The sequence below is a fragment of the Lepisma saccharinum genome, chromosome 8, assembly GCF_977018435.1.
Source record: "Lepisma saccharinum chromosome 8, izLepSacc3.1, whole genome shotgun sequence".
Classification (NCBI taxonomy): domain Eukaryota; kingdom Metazoa; phylum Arthropoda; class Insecta; order Zygentoma; family Lepismatidae; genus Lepisma; species Lepisma saccharinum.
The window spans coordinates 33,838,655-33,857,439 of record NC_139236.1 but is presented as its reverse complement, the minus strand read 5'-3'; the positions used below and the strand labels follow the sequence as shown (position 1 = coordinate 33,857,439).

Genomic DNA, 18,785 nt, shown 5'->3' with positions numbered 1-18,785 from the left:
GCTCTACAACTTTAATGGCTTACAAATTTATGAAATGTCCTTATTCCCTGCAAGTACAATAACTACATTTAATACTGTCTGATTTTTTCAGGTTTTTGTATATTTTTTATGGAATTTCCGAACTTTTCCAAGCTTCTTTTAGTCATAAGTAAGGCCAGGATTTTTATGTATGCAAAACATGCAAAATATGTTCATAAATATGTAGAAAAAAATCGCTGAAATATGTAAAAAATACGTAAATATATTAAATATCTAATATATGTATTTGTTCTCATTCCTGTGCTGATTTTTAGGTTCATGGCAGTAAAAAATGTAAAGGTAAAAAAAAAAAATAAAGTGTTCCCCTGTGCTTAGCACCACGCCATGAAGGCGTATAGGGGGTGTGGGGGTAACGCCCCAGTTTCTTGTTCCGGTCGTGAGTGGAGGTGATGTGATCAGCACCATGCCTCTGACCACCTTTACCCTCCAGGGTTTCCCCCAGGTACCCATGTTATTCAACTCTGGGTGGGCGCTGGGGCCGCTTCCAATGTTAGAAAAGTTCCCGGATTTGAACCAGCCAGGGATCGAATCCGGGACCTTTAGCATGGTAGTCAGATGCATTACCAACTGAGCCACTGATGTAATTAAACTAAATTAATTTCTCAATATTATTATATTCAAAGAAGTTTCTTGAAATAATGAAATTGTAATATGCTTAATTACATTGGAAAATTTGTAATCTGATAACGTAAATAACAACAGTTTAGAATGCTGTGTGGCCATATATTTTTCACTACGAGAGATGCATTTAAATTTCTAAAATGCTGAAGAATATTCCCATTGAATTAACAAAATAGTTTGTCTGGCAAAAAATAAAATGTACACTTCATGCAACAATACATAAAAAGTGTTTGTTTTAGAATGTACCACGTAAATGGTGATACATTCTTAAAATCCACATGACTTTCCTATGTACTATTTCTAGTATTTTTGGGAGGTACAGTGTCTCTCAAAAGTTTTAGGACAACGACATTTTAAACTAGGCAACCCAATTTAAACAAGGCGTTGGTGGGTTGCGTGTAGAGTTAGGCTCAGTTTCAGGGTTGCCACACGCACAATAGATATTTATGAAATACGCGAAAGAAAGAAATCTGAGTATTATTGTATAAAACTACAAAAAAATATCAGAATTACATTTGTTGCAAATGATAAATACTTTCTGAAAGAAAGAAAATCGATTTTCTAGTACTTCATTGCTGATGAGTCTACACAAAGAAAAGAGGAGAGAGGAAACGGAAGGGGACAAAACAGAGGAGAAGAGAGAAAGATAAAGAGGAAAAGTAAAGCAGGGTAGAAAATAGAGGACAAAAGTGGATAGGAGAAGTAATGAAGAAAAAGGAAAAAGTTTTGTGGAAAAATGAGGAAAATGGAGCAAATAAGATAAGAGAGGATGAAAACGAGATCAGGGGAGGGGAGGAGATGAGAAGAAGGGAGTGGAGAGTAGAGTAAAAGAGAGAAAAGGAGATGAACGAAAAGAAGAGGAGAAGAGTGCAGTGGAGTCGGAAATCGAAGACAGGAGAGGAGATATGAGGAGTGAAAAAGAGTGGGATGGAGACAAGATGCGAGAAAAGTAGGAAAGGTGTTATGAGATAAAAGCAGAGGAGAAGGAGGGGAAAGATGAAGGAAAAGAGATGAACAGAAGAGACTGGAGACGAGAGGAGAGAAGAGGTAGTTGGAGAAAATATCGTCTCAGCGTTAAGAATTGATGCATTAATCAAATTATCGACATGAAACATTCAATAACATTTTGAAATGTATTGGAGAATGTATTAGAGAGGTGCGAAATGCCTTTTGGCTGAGTACAGATCAAGAAAAAATCTTCCACGTAAGATCTTACCTGCGATTATATCACTAAAAGCATGAATGTAATTTTTTATATTTATCCATTTTTTTTCCACTTCTCGGTTCGTTGAATTGCAGATTTTATAATTTAATATTTTCCCTCCCCACATTGTTAATTCTAAACTGAATCATTCCGTTTCACACGGCGTGAACAATGAACACAGTGGGATATGTCTAAAACTTACGAAAATTTTCTGCCATCGGAGGGTTTCGAACCTACGACCATCAGCTTGTAAATCCTTAACGGTAACCACTACTCTACAAGCTACCGCTACTGAAAGCAGGTAGGAGCTACCCAATGTGAAATGTAGATGCAACTCTCCTCCTATATGTAATGTGCAAAGAATACTTGTTTGTAACAAAGAAAACGAAGGTACGCGTAGTACGAGTCGGCGAGAATATTTAATGGAGAATAGCACATGATGAAAACTTTTCAGTCGATATTTGTGAAGGTATCTTTGCATTGAACTCGAGTGGAAAAATGGGTAAAATTGATCAGGTTTTCACATTGGTCAGGTTCTTCAACCTCTTGACTAACACTGTCAAATGTGATGTGATTCTATGAATACAATTTTCCGCCTGTTTACGTATAACGTTTCATATATATATATATATATATATATATATAAATATAAATGAATTAACACACGTTCAAAGGGATATTTTCATGTATAAGATCATGAATTATGATACTCTAACGATAATTGTGTACTGCTTGAAAGACATTGACAAATATTAATGAAATAACTATTTGTGGCAATTCAGGACATACTACTAATCTTACCCATTTTCTCATTCGAGTTCAATGCAAAGATACCTTCACAAATATCGACTGAAAAGTTTTCATCATGTGCTATTCTCCATTAAATGTTCTCGCCGACTCATACTAAGCGTACCTTAGTTTTCTTTGTTACAAACAAGTATTCTTTGCACATTACACATAGGAGGAGAGTTGCATCTACATTTCACATTGGGTAGCTCCTTCTACCTGCTTTCAGTAGCGAAAGCTTGTAGAGTAGTGGTTACCGTTAAGGATTTACAAGCTGATGGTCGTAGGTTCGAACCCCTCCGATGGCAGAAAATTTTCGTAAGTTTTAGACATATCCCACTGTGTTCATTGTTCACGCCACACAGTGTGGTATTTTCGTAATCTAGCTGGACAAAATTATTTAGCCTTCAATATGTGAGTTATACGAGGGTGGTTCAGCATGCTCCGCCCCTGACCCATTTCCAGTGATAGTAGAGACCTGTAATTTTATATGTAACATTGTTCATTCTTTAGACTAATATCCACAAAGTTTCAAGAATTTACAACAATTTATCTTTTTGATACAAGTTCATGATCAGTAAGAAGTGTAGCCACATGTGAAAAAATGGAAAAATCTGAGGTCCGAGCAGTGATAAAATATTTACTCAAGAAAAATCTAACACCGAAAGACATCCATGCAGATATGGTGGGAACTCTTGGAGACTCTATCCCCTCATATGACCTAGTGAAGAGATGGTGCCATGAATGTAAATGTGGTCGGCAGACCTGTGAAGATGAGCATGGTGGTGGCACATCTGCAACGGTGACCACACCAGAAATGATTACAAAAGTGTATGACATGATTTTGGCAGACCGGCGAGTGACTGTCCGCCATATAGCAGATACATGTGGCATCTTAACTGGCAGTGAGCATTCAATTATTCATAATCATTTGTTAATGAAAAAGATCTCTGCACGTTGGGTCCCGAGAATGCCGACGGTCGACCAAAAGAGGACACGTTGTGTGACAAGTCAGAACCTGTTACAGACAATAAAGGCTGACAAGCCAAAGTTTCTGAAGAGATTTGTTACAATGGATGAAACGTGCGTTCACCACTTCGATCCCGAAAGTAAACGCCGAAGCATGCAATGGAAACACCCCCATCCTCCACCCCGAAAGAAATTCAAGGTTCAACCATCAAAGGACAAAGTGGTGGCATCTGTGTTCTGGGATGCAGAAGGAATTATTTTGATAGATTATCTCCAACAGGGAAAGACAATCACAGGTGTTTATTTTGCAACCCTAATTGAAGAATTACATACTGCCATCAAGGAGAAACGCCGTGGAATTTTGGCCCGTGGTGTGTTGTTCCATTGTGACCATGCTCCCGTCCACACCTACCAAGTTGCGGTGGCTGCAATTCATGCAGAAGGGTTCGAAATTGTCCCTCATGCCCCTTATTCTCCAGATCTGGCCCCCAGTGACTTTCACCTGTTCCCGAACATGAAGAAACACCTTCGTGGAAAACATTTTGCCAGTGATTCCGAGGTTATGGATGTTGTGAATGCTTGGTTGCAGGACCAACTAAAATAATTTTTTCTGCTGGGATTGAAGCACTGGAAGGCCGATTGGAAAAGTGTGTTAATGTTGCAGGGGACTATGTTGAAAAGTGACAGTGATTTGGTTTTACTACGAGGGTTCCTTCTATGTCAGGGGCGGAGCATGCTGAACCACCCTCGTATATGCTGTAAAGTGTTGTAGATGAAATACAAAAGCACTGCCAAGGGTTGAGACATATATTTCAAGAAAATATCTCATACTAATAATAAAATATATGATGATGATTGGCGTTAATTACATCCACTGTTTCCTTGGCAAACACAAACTTGATGGGAAGACAATATCTAGTAGAAGATGGGGAAGGGTTTTGCCATATGACGTGTTTGAGGTTTTGGCTATTCACTGAATACAATTGAATAGTCACCATTGACAGGCTAAACAAACTTTCGTCAGTGGAATTTTTATCAGAAAATTTTTGCTTAGATCTATTTTGTTCGGCTCCATCGCAACACCACTTCACAATTAGTTCTAAAGTCTTCAAGTCTGTAATACAATCAAGACATCTTCTTGTACTTTGCACAATAGCGTAATAGTGTAATCCAGAAGAGATTGCAGTTTTATTTCTGCGAACGTTTCTGTTACAGTAATATCACTAGGATAGCACAACTGTTTTGGCGCTTGGACTTTCTTATAACTAGGATAAATATTTTTCTTTAATTGGTTAGTTGTATGGCGTATTGCGTTATATTGATGTGTCGAGAGATTCGCATTGACCATTAATGCCAGGGCTTGGTCTTCCGACAGTCCACTTTGTTTTAGTCTTACCAAACACTTCCGCGCTGTTTTTATCTTCGTCCCTCTTCTAGGCGAAAATTGACAAAGCTCTTTTACAATTGCTGCTGAATTTCTTTTGCCTTCCTTCCGAAGCTGTAATTCGGCTGCTAATGATATCTCTTCCTGATTCGATGTTTCGAGGATGTGTTGAATTCGCCTTTCTTCTGTTTTATCACTAGCACTCTCAAAGTCTTTTTGCGGTCTTCCGACCCTTCTACTTGGTCCAGGTAGTGAAACACTTTCGACACTTTCAGTAATAATATCAGGAAGTGATATATATTGTTCTAACCACAAAGAATTCATTTTTAAAAAGCGTTCTCTATGTCTTGCGGACTTCAACCACTTTTGTTCTATTTTTTTGGCTAACACTTCTGATTGTTACTTTTAAACGTTTTATAATGTCTTCCGAAAAGGACGAGGCACCACATTTTTCCATTATATAATTTAACAAAGCATCCGTTATTGATTCTTTGGCGTTGGTATACCACACGTCGAAAACATTCCGCCGTGAAATTTGCGTAGCCATTCTGTAATTTTAAAAAAAGTACATGAGTGTTGCAAACATTCGCAAACAAATTAACATCATCTGTGTAGGTAACAAGTAACTCTTTCAGAAAACTAGGATAATAGATCTGTATAATGTGCTATAATGTACTAAAACTCTAGTCCAAACTGACTTATACGTTTTTTCATACAGAAATAAACGTGACTTTTTCTGATGCTGCTCATGCTTAAGCTAAAACATATAATAATACACCAACAAGTGTAACCTTACGTTGAAACACGAAAGAAAATAAGAACACCACATAATCACCACTAGCACACACAAACAGACCGTATTCATCGAGCAAACTCAGACGAATGACGCGATCGCTTTCAGCACTTGGCAGGCGGAACTCAGGTAGTCTGCTAGTGAGACCCTTTTTCTATTGTTCAGTGTGATTTCTTGGAATACAGAGCCTAGTTTCATGTAATATGGTTCAACTCCTTTGCAAATTAACAAGTATTTAACCCATGTAGCCAAATCCGAAAATTGACTTTCGTCCAGCTAGATTACGAAAATACCACACAGTGCGCCGTGTGAAACGGAATGATTCAGTTTAGAATTAACAATGTGGGGAGGGAAAATATTAAATTACAAAATCTGCATTGCAGTGAACCGAGAAGTGGAAAAAAAAAATTGGATAATTCTTATAAATATAAAAAATTACATTCATGCTTTTAGTGATATAATCGCATGTAAGATCTTACGTGGAAGATTTTATCTTGATCTGTACTCAGCCAAAAGGCATTTCGCACCGCTCTAATACATTCTCCAATACATTTCAAAATGTTATTGAATGTTTCATGTCGATAATTTGATCAATGCATCAATTCTTAACGCTGAGACGATATTTTCTCCAACTACCTCTTCTCTCCTCTCATCTCCAGTCACTTCTGTTCTTCTCTTCTCCTTCTTCTCTCCCCACCTTCTCCTCTGCTTTTATCTCATAACACCTTTCCTACTTTTCTCGCATCTTGTCTCCATCCCACTCTTCTCCACTCCTCATATCTCCTCTCCTGTCTTCGATTTCCGACTCCACTGCACTCTTCTCCTCTTCTTTTCGTTCATCTCCTTTTCTCTCTTTTACTCTACTCTCCACTCCCTTCTTCTCATCTCCTCCCCTCCCCTGATCTCGTTTTCATCCTCTCTTATCTTATTTGCTCCATTTTCCTCATCTCTCCACAAATCTTTTTCCTTTTTCCTCATTACTTCTCCTTTCCTCGTCTATCCTCTCTTTCTTCTCCTCTACATTTTCTCTTCTCCTTTCGCTATCTCCTCTCCTTTGTCACCTTTCACTTTCTCTAACCTCTTTTTCTTTCTGTAGACTCATCAACGATGAAGTACTATAGTGCGCGTCAAATCTCCTGCATATGGCGATAGCCAATAGCAGCGCACTGCAGCGGTGCCATGTCGAAATCTCACAAGGAAAAGAGACAGCGTGGTTGAGCGAAACGCCTTGTGACGGAGAGCACGGAACATTAGATAATATAACATATAATAAACTTAATGGGAGAAAAGAACATACCTGATTATGCCAGAGGGACTGCATAATTGTTTCAATATTCTCAAGGTGGAAGTTGTACAGCCTTTGTAAGATATTTTGTCCCGTGAAGAGTACGTTATCTTTTTGGCAGTAGAAAATTCGCCACAATCGTAAATTTCAAAGACGGTTCTACGAACTACGTCTTTTTCAAAGTCATCTAAGTTTGTCGTTCTTTTTTGGTACGTTAATGTGCTTTCTAGGTGATTGAAACATTGGAGCAGGCCCCGATCCACATTGTTTTGCCCCCGAACATATCCGAGAAACGGTAGCTTGATTCACACCACACGCTTGAGCTGTTAGAGCCTGGCACTTCTTAAAGTCGATTTTACTTCTCTCTTCTTCACTCGAACATTTTTTTTTAAAAAAAATTGTACACCTAAAAAATCACCTGTCGTGCCTGGCTTCGTACAACACTGCATTGTTCTCTCTTCTCTCGCTATCACTACCACTTGGTTTACTCAACGACATGCTGCGCGCGCGTGCACGCACGCACGCACAAACACACGCACACACACAATTCGTCAATTTCTCCTTCTACCATCACTGGGAACGAACCTGCTCTGTTCCCTTCGCTAATTGGAAAGTTTCGGAATGCGACAGGAACAAAGGGAGAACAAAAACGATACAATGCAAATACATTTATAATAACATTGCTTCTACAGAGGGAACGGTATAAGCTACAATCACGCTTGTTTTTCGTACATACTCGCAAAATCATTATCTTTCCATCTGTTGAACTACTGACACTTGAAATAATATATTTATATCCGAGCGCCAGGTACACGATTTAGTGGCGAGGTGAAACAGGTTCTGAACTAGGCAACGCCGCACGTCTGTGATTCGCTGGTGCTGTTCAGCAGTTCAAGGCCATATGCAGGAGATTTGACGCGCACTCTAGAAAACCTATTTTTTTTTTCTTTCAGAAAGAATTTTATCATTTGCGATATCATAGTGATATTTTTATAATTTTATACAATAATACTTGTTATTATGTCTTTCGCGTATTTCATAAATATCTATTGTGCATGTGGCAACCCTGATATTGAGCCTAACTCTACACGCAACCCACCAACGCCTTGTGTAAATTGAGTTGCCTAGTTTAAAATGTCGTTGTCCTAAAACTTTTGAGAGACACTGTACAAGTAAATACATTCTGAGATATTTATTTTTATTTTTGTTTTTTTGAAGAAATAAAAGTTTGAATGCTTATTTCACAATTATAGCTCCTTACTCAATAGAAAAATCTGAAAGATGGCCCAAATGCCGCATTTTATATAAAAATATGTACTGTAAATGGGAAATATGTAATAAACCTCAAAATATGTAACATGAAATTCACATACATTGTTCCTAACATATTAATTGACAGTTATTTTTACTTTTTACTGGCTACATAAAAATAAAAAAATACATGTAACTACACAAAATTCTGGGCCTTAGTCATAAGTCAGTTTCCCTAACTATTCCAGGTGTTACCCACGCATTGTCTTTGTGCAATAAAAACCAATTAAGTACGTGAACAACTGTTTCTACAGCAAAAGTGACCTCTTTGTACCTTGGGGGCAATGAGTAAAATAAAAGTGCACAGATAATATAAATTAATTTTATTATATTTTCTTAAGTGTCCAAAAATGTCATTAATGCATTAACAAAATAGGAAACCTAGAAAATGAGTTCACATCTTCCAGTCTCGACACATCCACATCAAAAATAATGTTAATTCTCTTTATTAGAAAGATGAACTTAGATGCAGAGGAGAAAACAACAACGTTTCTTGTTCACCACCAAAAAGGGCATGCACTGGATGTTCATAGATTAACAAAACTAATGTCAAGTAATTATACATTATTTCAGAATTCACAACTTTACTGAAGCAGAATATGAACACAAATAAGGAAAATATAGCTACTACTGGTCATTTCATAGTCATGTGATTTTTTTCTTATTAAAGTGGAATATAAATTTATGCTTTGTCATGTGAAATATGTCAAACAACAATGTATAATTTTAACCTGTTTATTCTTGTTGTTGTAACACAGATGTTGCCTTATTTAACTTTTTATTTTGTAATATTCATGTTAATTTATGAAACTTAATATCACAAATTACATACAGCTTCCCTTCCCACACAACCTTAGTTGAGGTTTTGAAAAAATATGAAAAGTACAAAAAAACCTTACAATTATACTTGTTTAAGCACACTTCATTTAACTTCATACAGCAATATTAAATAATTTTTAAAAAACAACAATTTAATGGTCTTCCTGTATAAATAATTGATCTGAGAAAAAAAACTTTGTTTGAAAAAACAAGATGGTGGCTTACAGACGTAATAAATATATATATATTAATATTTTTATTACACATAAACTTAATGATAATTGAAGCAAAACCTAACCCTCATAAAAAATGTACACTATTGTATATTTCAAACTGTGATTAACAATACAAAGAAATCTTTACAAATGTGCAATAGCACTCCAAGTGTCATTTTCTTAGACAAAAATAGTATTGTGTCTGAGGCAGTTATCACAAAATGATCAAATTAACAATGTACAAATCACATTACATGCACCATCGATTATGCCAGTATATATCCACAATATGAAGAAAATAAAAAAAAAAAATAATATTCATCTATCGAAAGCCTATATAATTTACACATTTGTATCACTTTCAAGCTTTTAGCAAACACCATCATTCACAAAACACACTTTCTTTCAGAATTTGATCTTTGTGACTAGAATGTGTATACACACGCATCCACACACATCTGTGCACATGCTCCCTTCCCCCAAACACACACGCATATTATAAAAGCCATACTTCATTCAACATGTGCTACGTATTCACTTTCTTGTCTTTATTTGTTTCACATGTTGATGATGGAGGAACTGCATTTGATTGTTTTTGATTCTTTTCCAAATAAGCTAGTCTTTTCCTTCTCACATCTTCTGCATCAATATGATTACTCTCTTCTTGGCAACCTGTAACAACAATGTAATGAAAATTATTTCAAAAAACAAATTGGCAAATTCGTCCTTCAACAACGAAGCACAGTATATGCGAGTGTGTGTGATATACACGAAGTATTCAAAACATTGCTCCTGAATCATCTCATTGCACATGTAAGTGTTGAAATATGGCAACTGTGCATCAACGTGTGATCCCTGCAACTTTATACTTTTTTTTATATCAGGTAGCGAATATGTTAGCATCACCCAAGCTGAGAAGGAACAATTTTGACTGGGTCTGATGGAAGAACAACTTTCAGAATAAATTTTGGGGTCAAGCAGAGAGTTTAAGGTATGCAATTCCAATGACTATCATTTTGTTCTCATATCATATATACACACACAACACTCACCACTATAGAGCGAACACAAACAAAAGAATCTTCAGACTAAAGCAGAAGTTTAATAAATAGTTTAAATTAATACCGTATTTACGTGTGTATAGTGTGTGTGCGTGTATAATGCGAATCCTAGGTTTTGATGGGTAAAAGTTACAAAAAATTATATCTCGTATATAATGTACATTACAATCGAGTTTCAAGAAATGGCTTTCTTAGTTATAGGTCATAAAGCTGTTGCTATGCTGATCAAGAGTGAATAATATAATATCTATTCAATGAGTCATCTGTTGCTATGTGGACCAAGAGGAGAATTTTCTCTTGTGTAAACAATAAGTCATCAACCCATGCCACCTCCCCCTCCCTCCACTGTGTTTAGCATCCCAAAGCTTTCACTCTTTAACCATCTTAATTATTCTGTAAGAGTAAAAAGCGAGATCAAATTTATGTTATGGATTTGCAGTGCTAGGGTACTTTCTATTATTTCTCGCCCAACAAATACTGCTGATATGCATCTCATGTGACGGAAGGTGCATGCTCGAATTTCGCAGAGTTGCACTGCTTTTCTTGGTGTTGCAGAACATTACATTACAAAGTGAACAATCGTGTGAAATGGCCTTCAAACTTTTATACGTGGTTTTGCTCATTCCTTCTTTACTTTTTAGAAGAACTTCAAAATATATACTTTTTCCGTGACTAATGTAACATTTATACAAGGCACATTTAGAATCTTCAAACTAGCAGTTAGCAGCACAAAATTTCTTCCATAAGGAATTTGGCCAGTAATACATTTTAATTATTGTTTTCTTCTTCCTTGTTTTTCTTTCATCCAAAGCACCATAGAAATCAGAACGTTGCTTCATTTTATGATGAACTTATTTCAACCGCATTTCACATTAGTGTCGTTATCTTGAATGGAATATTGTTGCCATATTCAGAAACTGCAGGATATAAGCTTTACAACGATATATAACATGATAGGGTTCCGTAACATGAAAAATCAATGCAAGTGTCCCAAATATCATGGAATGACCCTGTACGGTTTCATGTTGGCCGTCTGAATTATTCCATGCATAATACACACCACAGTTTTTGGGAGCAAAAAATTTTGGAAAAAAGTGCACATTATACATGAGTAAATACGGTAAATACACTTAAAATAAGTTACTAACTTTTTCCACAAAACTTCTAAAGGTTCTATTAATTTTTATTTACATGCATTTATTAAACTAAATCCCATGGAACAACATCCCTCTGAGGGCCGGAAACTGCCAGGCAGCTTTTTCATTGGGTGACACAAGGTCAGTGCATCAAGTCCCATAGCCGCTGTTTCCTGGCTTATGTTACTGCTACATATTCTTCTCCAAGAAACTCAATTGTCCTCACGATACTGGGTCAAACCTGAAATTTTGGGGGGTCCACCAGCTCGCATGAAATGCAAATGATATACTTTTGGTTATGCAGGAGCCTCTTTTATGCATCACCATTTTAACTAGGGCTGAGCCGATACCACTTTGAACCGATGCCGATACTCTTACCGATTACCACCAATACCGATAATTGAAAAATGTAATATTTCAAAGTTGTTCAAAATATTGATCAATATTAGCGTGCAAGCAAGTATTCTACAGGAGTAGAATACATGCTTCAATTTACCAAGAATTTTGCTCTAAAATATTTAAGAATTACATCAGAATATTACAATACATGTTATGTGATTACAAAATCCACCTTTCACGCAAAACTGGTGCAATTTTTTCTAAAAAATCGAATTTTGCATACTTTGCAGGATAATTTATTTATTTATTTATTTATTTCGTCTTCTTTTACATGGCGAAGTTAAGGCTGTGGAGCCTTTTCTTCCAGCAAAAGTGTGACACAACATTTTTGCAGACCCTGTGAAAGAGCAATATGCTGGAAAAGTATCGGCCAATACTGACACATTGGTATCGGCTCAGCCTTAATTTTAACCACTTTTTAAACCTTCCACCACAAATTATTTTCTCCTATCTCACTGAAGAAGGACCAGTCTGTCTGAAAATTTGGAAGACAAAATAAGATACATCTTATGATTTTACCTCATTTTTAATATGTTGAGAACTCACGGTGTGGAATACTACCTTTTAAAATATAAATAAACCTTACAATACTGATACAGTCGTACAGTATACTTACATTCTAAGCTCATTTGAAGAGCCTTTTTCAATTCCTCTTCATCCTCTTCTTCCTGAACACCCGGTGCTGTAGGTTCGCTTCCACCTTCCAAACTCATTATTAAGGCCTTTTCCAGTTCCTCATCATCTTCCTCTGGCTTTGTCTGTTTGCTCGTCATACTTAATTTCATCACTCTCTCTAATTGTTCCTTTTCTTCCTCCTCTTCCAGTTCCTTCAAACTAGTTTTTAACACCACTTTCAATTCATCGTCGTCTTCCACACTGGTACTCGTGGAAGCACCACCCTTCTTCTGCGAGGCCTTCACGTCCGCCAATAGTCGGGGCTTCACAGTCTGTACAGCTGGTGCCACTCGTAATAAACTATCAGCTTCGTTTTCAGGTAACTTCCCACAAACTACAAATATTGAGTAACCTAAAAGAAGATGGCTTTTACTTTGGACACAACACTTCATTCTTACACTGATGATATTATAAGTAATATCAATGCATACTGAAAAAGAACTTACAAATTTTAAATACGGATTTGCTCTTGCATCACTGTGTCAATTCATCTGGGGTGTATTAGGGGAAACAACAGCCTTCTGCTATTTTTGTAAGCAGGTTTAAACAGCTGTATTCAAGAAGACTTTCTAGTATCTGCTTTAAACTTAGAACTCCCAGAAGGGAGCTCTACTACTCCTGTAGAATCTTCTTCAGTGACCTGTGCTAATGCTTACTTTGTGGTAAAGTGTCTAATTGTCCTGAATGATGTTACCCACATTTTCAAGAAAATCGCCAGCAAGGTAAAAAAAAAAGTTAGGAAGAAAACTTCTGTTTTTCTTGTGGGATCTGTAAGCAGTCCCCTCTCATTCCTGCCCCACCAAGAATTAAAGGTATATTTTCTGATATGTAAGTTCTATGTTTCTCTATATACAGTTGGTAAATAACATATCATTAGAACATATTATGGAAACATTACTATGGAAAATATAAAAATTATAAACAATTAGCATCACTTCTGCATTCCTTTCAAGGCCTATGTTCATAATCTAGCTTCATCTTGAATTTAAAAAAAAAATCACAAAAATACACTTTCAAACAAAACATTATAACCTAATATTAAGGCAAAATATTGATGTAAACAGGTAAGCCACAGATGCAGTAGTACAGTGGGGTGCATAAGTATTACAAAGCAAATTATCCATCACCATGTTTATACTCTCTATTTTACGCAAAGAGAGCTTCAAAAATTGAAACAAAATGCCAAACAAACTGCTGAGAACCTCTGCACCAGTATATGTAAGAATCCTGTCTTTTAAAACACGTAGAATGCAAGAGAAAATATAATGAAAATGCAATACTTGTGCATCCCACTGTACAATAGTAGAATAATTAAGAACATTATAGAAAGAAAAATGTGTGGGTCATCATCCACCCTCCCCTTCTCAGGAAAGAATTTGCAGATAATAGCATGGGAGGTAAATTTGTTATGGATATGGTCAGTGCATAGGATATTGTGCATGTAAAGAAAATTATATTTGCAGTTCCTGGCAGCAAAAAAATCTAGCACACAGGGGATTATCAGTCACTAAGCAAGTAAGGTAGATGTCATGATTACTTATACATGATTCTTTAATTGCTATTTATAAAGAGTAGGGAATATGGCAATTCTAATTTCAGTGATACCAAATATTTTTACAACTATCATCAATAAAAACATTTAATATGTGCACTTTTGTACAACTTCATAACTAATAAGGACAGCATAATAATAAATTCCTTACAAATAACTTGTATTAATGTCCAAAATGCAAAGGGAAGTCAATAAATAGGTCACAATTGTTACTAAAAAAATACTATGTGAAATGCAAACCTGAAAAAAACATTTAATACTTCTAGACATGATTTCATTCACTATTTTAATGCACTGCACATGCATGAAAGCAAAAAAACCTACATGTAAAATAAATGTAGAGGTCATCCTTCAATCAGCGAACACTCTTGAACAATGTGCTCATTTTAATAAGCACTTGACTTTAGTCAGGATAATCATATGCAATTGTTTCATTCTGTCCCTCACATTCTATATTCTTAAGTGTCCGACTCTTACCACAAGCATTGAAAAATTTGAGTTCTTAGATCTTAATATTGTTTGCTTCAAAGACTTACTGACTGAGAGCTTTCGCTTATGCTTACTTGGACATACACCTGGCATTGGGAGGGGGGGGGGGGGGGGCTGGCCATTGATAAGTGTTGTGTAACTTCTATAAAAAATCTTAGGAATTCTGAAAATTGTGGTACCATTTGTTCTTTGAATTAAACAGTAAGTAGTATAAAAGTATATAGGATAAACCCAACTTACAAGTGTAGAAAAGGCGAGGCTATTTGATTGAACAATCAGATTTGCTTACACTTAAAACAATGCCAAGATGGGGCCTGTACCCCAATTCTTCAGGTGTGATATGCTCTGATTTTTAAGAAATTCTGAATTTCTAGTGTAGAAAAGGCGAGGGCTCAACAGATAGATTTACCCATACTTAAGACAATGGCAAGAGGGGCTTATACCCTAATTTTTCAGGTGTGGAGGTTCGGGTTTAAGTCCTCATAAAATATGAAGCCTCCCCTGATGGCAAAATGATAATATTGTTGCCTTGTAAACAAAAGGCTCGGGGTTCGAGTCCTGATAAAATATTTAAGATTGAAATACATGTGGCAAAATAATATGTCCACAAGTGAGATTTTGAGAATAATTACTGCTAGTTGATAGCCCCCAAATCTGAAACCCTGGTAAAACAATGTTTTACAACAATATATTGTACAAAAACTGAATTTCTCAATTTTCTTATTTTCTCATGTTTTATAACCACTTGCTCAATACAATAGAAGAATAGTAGGTAGGCATAATTAATTGCCTCCATGTCCTGCCGGCACGCAAGAGATAAAATCTACATGCTAGAAGGGAGCATTAATGATTTTTCTGTACGATTCACTGAAGGGGGCATTAATCTTTCTGTGCGACAGGGGGAAAAAGTGTAACATGTTGCAGACATGTAAAAGTGTAACAAAGATTATTGAGATAAAAATACATATTTTCACACAGTGGCAATGAACTGCACCCCCTTCATGCTGAAAGCAATTCTATTCTGATAATATGAGCCTAGGCAAAGACTTAGAAAATATTATGGCAGTTCAAAATCCAATTTTGTCTGTATAAGGGTCTCAGAACCCAGTAAAATGTGGGCATATTCCATATTGAGAAGTGTTAATATTGTTGCATTGTAATCAGGGGCTTTAGGTTTGAGTCCTGATAAAAGATTGAAATATATACAACTGCCCACACATAAGATATTCACTGCTAGCTGATAATACAGTTGAGGTTTCAAAGCTGGTAGAGTGTCTGGGACCTCTCTGACAGCAAAGTGTTGGTATTATTGCTTTGTAATCAAGGGGCTTCTGTGTTTGAATCGGATCTCTAGAATTGCTCCGTGACTCTCTCATTTCTTACATCATAAACATATGATTTTTCCCCTATGAGAATGACGCTACATATGGTGTCATCTGGTAAAGCCTCGTGGAATTCACAGATAATTTTAATGTTTGTCCTGTCATTAACCACAACTTGTTTCCTTTTTGAAGTGTTGATTACAAACATGGGTCTCTGTGTTTTGAATTCATCTGGTGAGTAATACATATCAGTACTGCCAGTAGTGACACGCTTGAAAGCCGAAAAAGCCTCATATAATTTGAGGAAATCATCCTTGGACATGTCTAAATTGTAATTTTCTCTAGGGAATACCTCATTTCTGCCATTTTTAAGATATATGTTTTTGATGTTGCAGCTATCAAATTTACTTGAATTTTTTTCCTGATTGTTGTGTCTTCCAGTCTGAAACAATACCACCACAAAATCAGGCATGTCAAATTGAATGCTGGAGAATGAGTTTGTAGCATCAAACTCATAATATGTGCCAGATGCGGGCTTCTGTACAGATTGATATGTGTAAAATTGCAGAGGAATCTGTGGATTTTTTACTATATCTGCTTTGTGTTTAAGAGCGTAACTGGCCTCATATTCAACAACAGGGATTCTTAGCTCCATAGTCTGAATAAGGCACTTGCCTGCATCAGGTAAGGTATTAGGCAGAGCTTCCCCTGTAGAGTTTAATGTGCTGTATCTCATCAAAGCATTATTATCATTGGCAGCTCTTCTAAATGTAATTCTTAACCCGCCTTTCCACATAATTTCTTTGTAATCCGAGAAGAATCCTGGCAACAGGCGCATGGGGAACAGCACAGTGTGGCTCTTGGTTAATATTTTATCACCAGCCTCAAATCCACCGATTCTGTAGTAAGAAGCCTCGGTTTTGGATAATTTTAGAGTGGCCAAAGCTGTGGAGGTAATGCCGGGATAATCCACTCTGTTTATAACAACGCCATGCTTTCTGATCTCAATTTCAGAGAACAGATGCGGCACAAAATTATCTACCAATCTTATATTTGAATTTGCCGGATAATCTGTTCCATCCAGCTTTACAACATCAAATTTGATGTATAGATCTGCTCTGTGGGGGTGTATAAAGCCATCCCCTACATCAAGATCAACCTCAATTTCTGTGTTGGGTTGATTTAAATTTGCAAATGTCCTCCTGTTTGGGGGGAATGATTGTAGCTCATAACTCTCAATATTTTCCATTGTATGTATTTTTATTTAAATATTAATCTCTATGATAGCAGTTGTTGTGGCTCCAGCAAAATCAACTAATTCTTCTTTTTCATTAGTGACCATCAATTCAATGTAATCTATTCTATTATGGCATACAGGAAAATATAATGTTGGGGATGGATTGTAGATGATTGGCTCCATGAATTCAGAATTAGGTTTGAATGTTGCAATGATGCCGGTTTGTTTGTGAGTGCCTATGCCATTTGATTTGGTGATCATACCCTCCGCCACATTACAGTGAATATTCAGAGTCTCTATGGCTAAGAATTTAGGTATATTCATAGCAGTGTGTTTGATGGCCGCTTCAAGTTTTGTGTTGTTCTCAAATCCTAACAGCTCTCCTATAGTACCCAGATCCACTGTTTCTGTAGCAGATACAATCTCTACTCTGTGAGTGACAGAATTTTGACTTAACACTACACCTCTGGGTAATTGAGCATTTAAAGTGGACAGATTATATTGCCCTGGAGTGATGACAATTTTTTGATCCCCTACTGCAATTTTGTTGTTGTGGTGTGTAATATTAGGTATCAAGTACATGCCATAAAATGCTCTGAGAGCTATTGTTTTGGGATACACTATGTCATCATGCAATTTGAGTTTCAATATTGAATTTTGGCTGGTGAGATGGAATACCCCCATGATGTTTCAGATACCACAAGGCTTTTTGAAAATTTTCAATTGATGGTTTATTTATTTGAGACATATATCTAAGAACAGATAAACACAAATGTCCACAATTAACATCTTTGAAGTTCTGAACACGGGCATTATTGTAATAAAGATTAGCTGATTTTAGATATTTTACTAAATTTTCAGGTGGAACACCTCCAAATGAATCAAACACAAATGCCTCATTGTTTAAATATTTAAGATAACAAATCCAGTGAGTGCCCTGATTTTTGTACTCATCCAAATTAACAATGCCACACTCTTTGTTGAGTGGTTGTTCTGGTAAAGAATCAGACATGTAAACACCTCTAAAATTTTTGATGCCCAGTGGCTTGATTAAAGCTTCAATATCTTGGTTTGTAAGCGGCTCTTGTTTTTTTTAAACTTATTCATGGCTCTCTTAACACCTTTGCCCTGTTTCTCCATGGCCAGGTTATGGCGCCTCTGCTCATCTAATTCTGCCCTATTTTTCTTGGCATCTATTACTGTTTTTGCTATGGCAGCTGATCCCCCAGCCAAGCTCCCCACAGCCCCCAGTGCTGCTAAGATGGCAGGGATAGTAAATATGAAACCCCCCACATGTGATTTTTTTCTTGATTGCTGTAATTTTTTTAATTGGGGGGTACTAAGCAACAATTTCATACCATGTCCCTTGGCAATACAAGAGCTTTTTTTCTTGCGCTGCTTTTTGGTTAAAAGACTGTCAATAGTTTTAAGAGATTTGAGACCTGCATAAGGTATTTGATACATAACACCCTTGGCCTTCATTGTAGG

The 18,785-nt window shown here is 36.5% G+C and overlaps 1 protein-coding gene across 2 annotated transcripts in view; it reads right to left on the bottom strand.

Annotated features, from left to right (window-relative positions):
* Positions 1-8,712: 8,712 nt before the first annotated feature.
* Positions 8,713-18,785, bottom strand: part of LOC145990925 (ataxin-3-like) — a 44,094-nt gene continuing 34,021 nt past the window's right edge. Inside the window, exons 5-6 of one of the 2 annotated variants that reach the window (XM_083126461.1) lie at positions 12,639-13,031; positions 8,713-10,098 (exon numbers count right to left, since the gene is read on the bottom strand). In XM_083126461.1, coding sequence (XP_082982587.1) covers positions 9,953-10,098; positions 12,639-13,031 — 539 coding nt within the window. In that variant the 3' untranslated portion in view covers positions 8,713-9,952. Of the gene's footprint in view, positions 10,099-12,638; positions 13,050-18,785 lie in introns of both variants that reach the window. The other variant, XM_083126460.1, reaches the window with a different exon arrangement.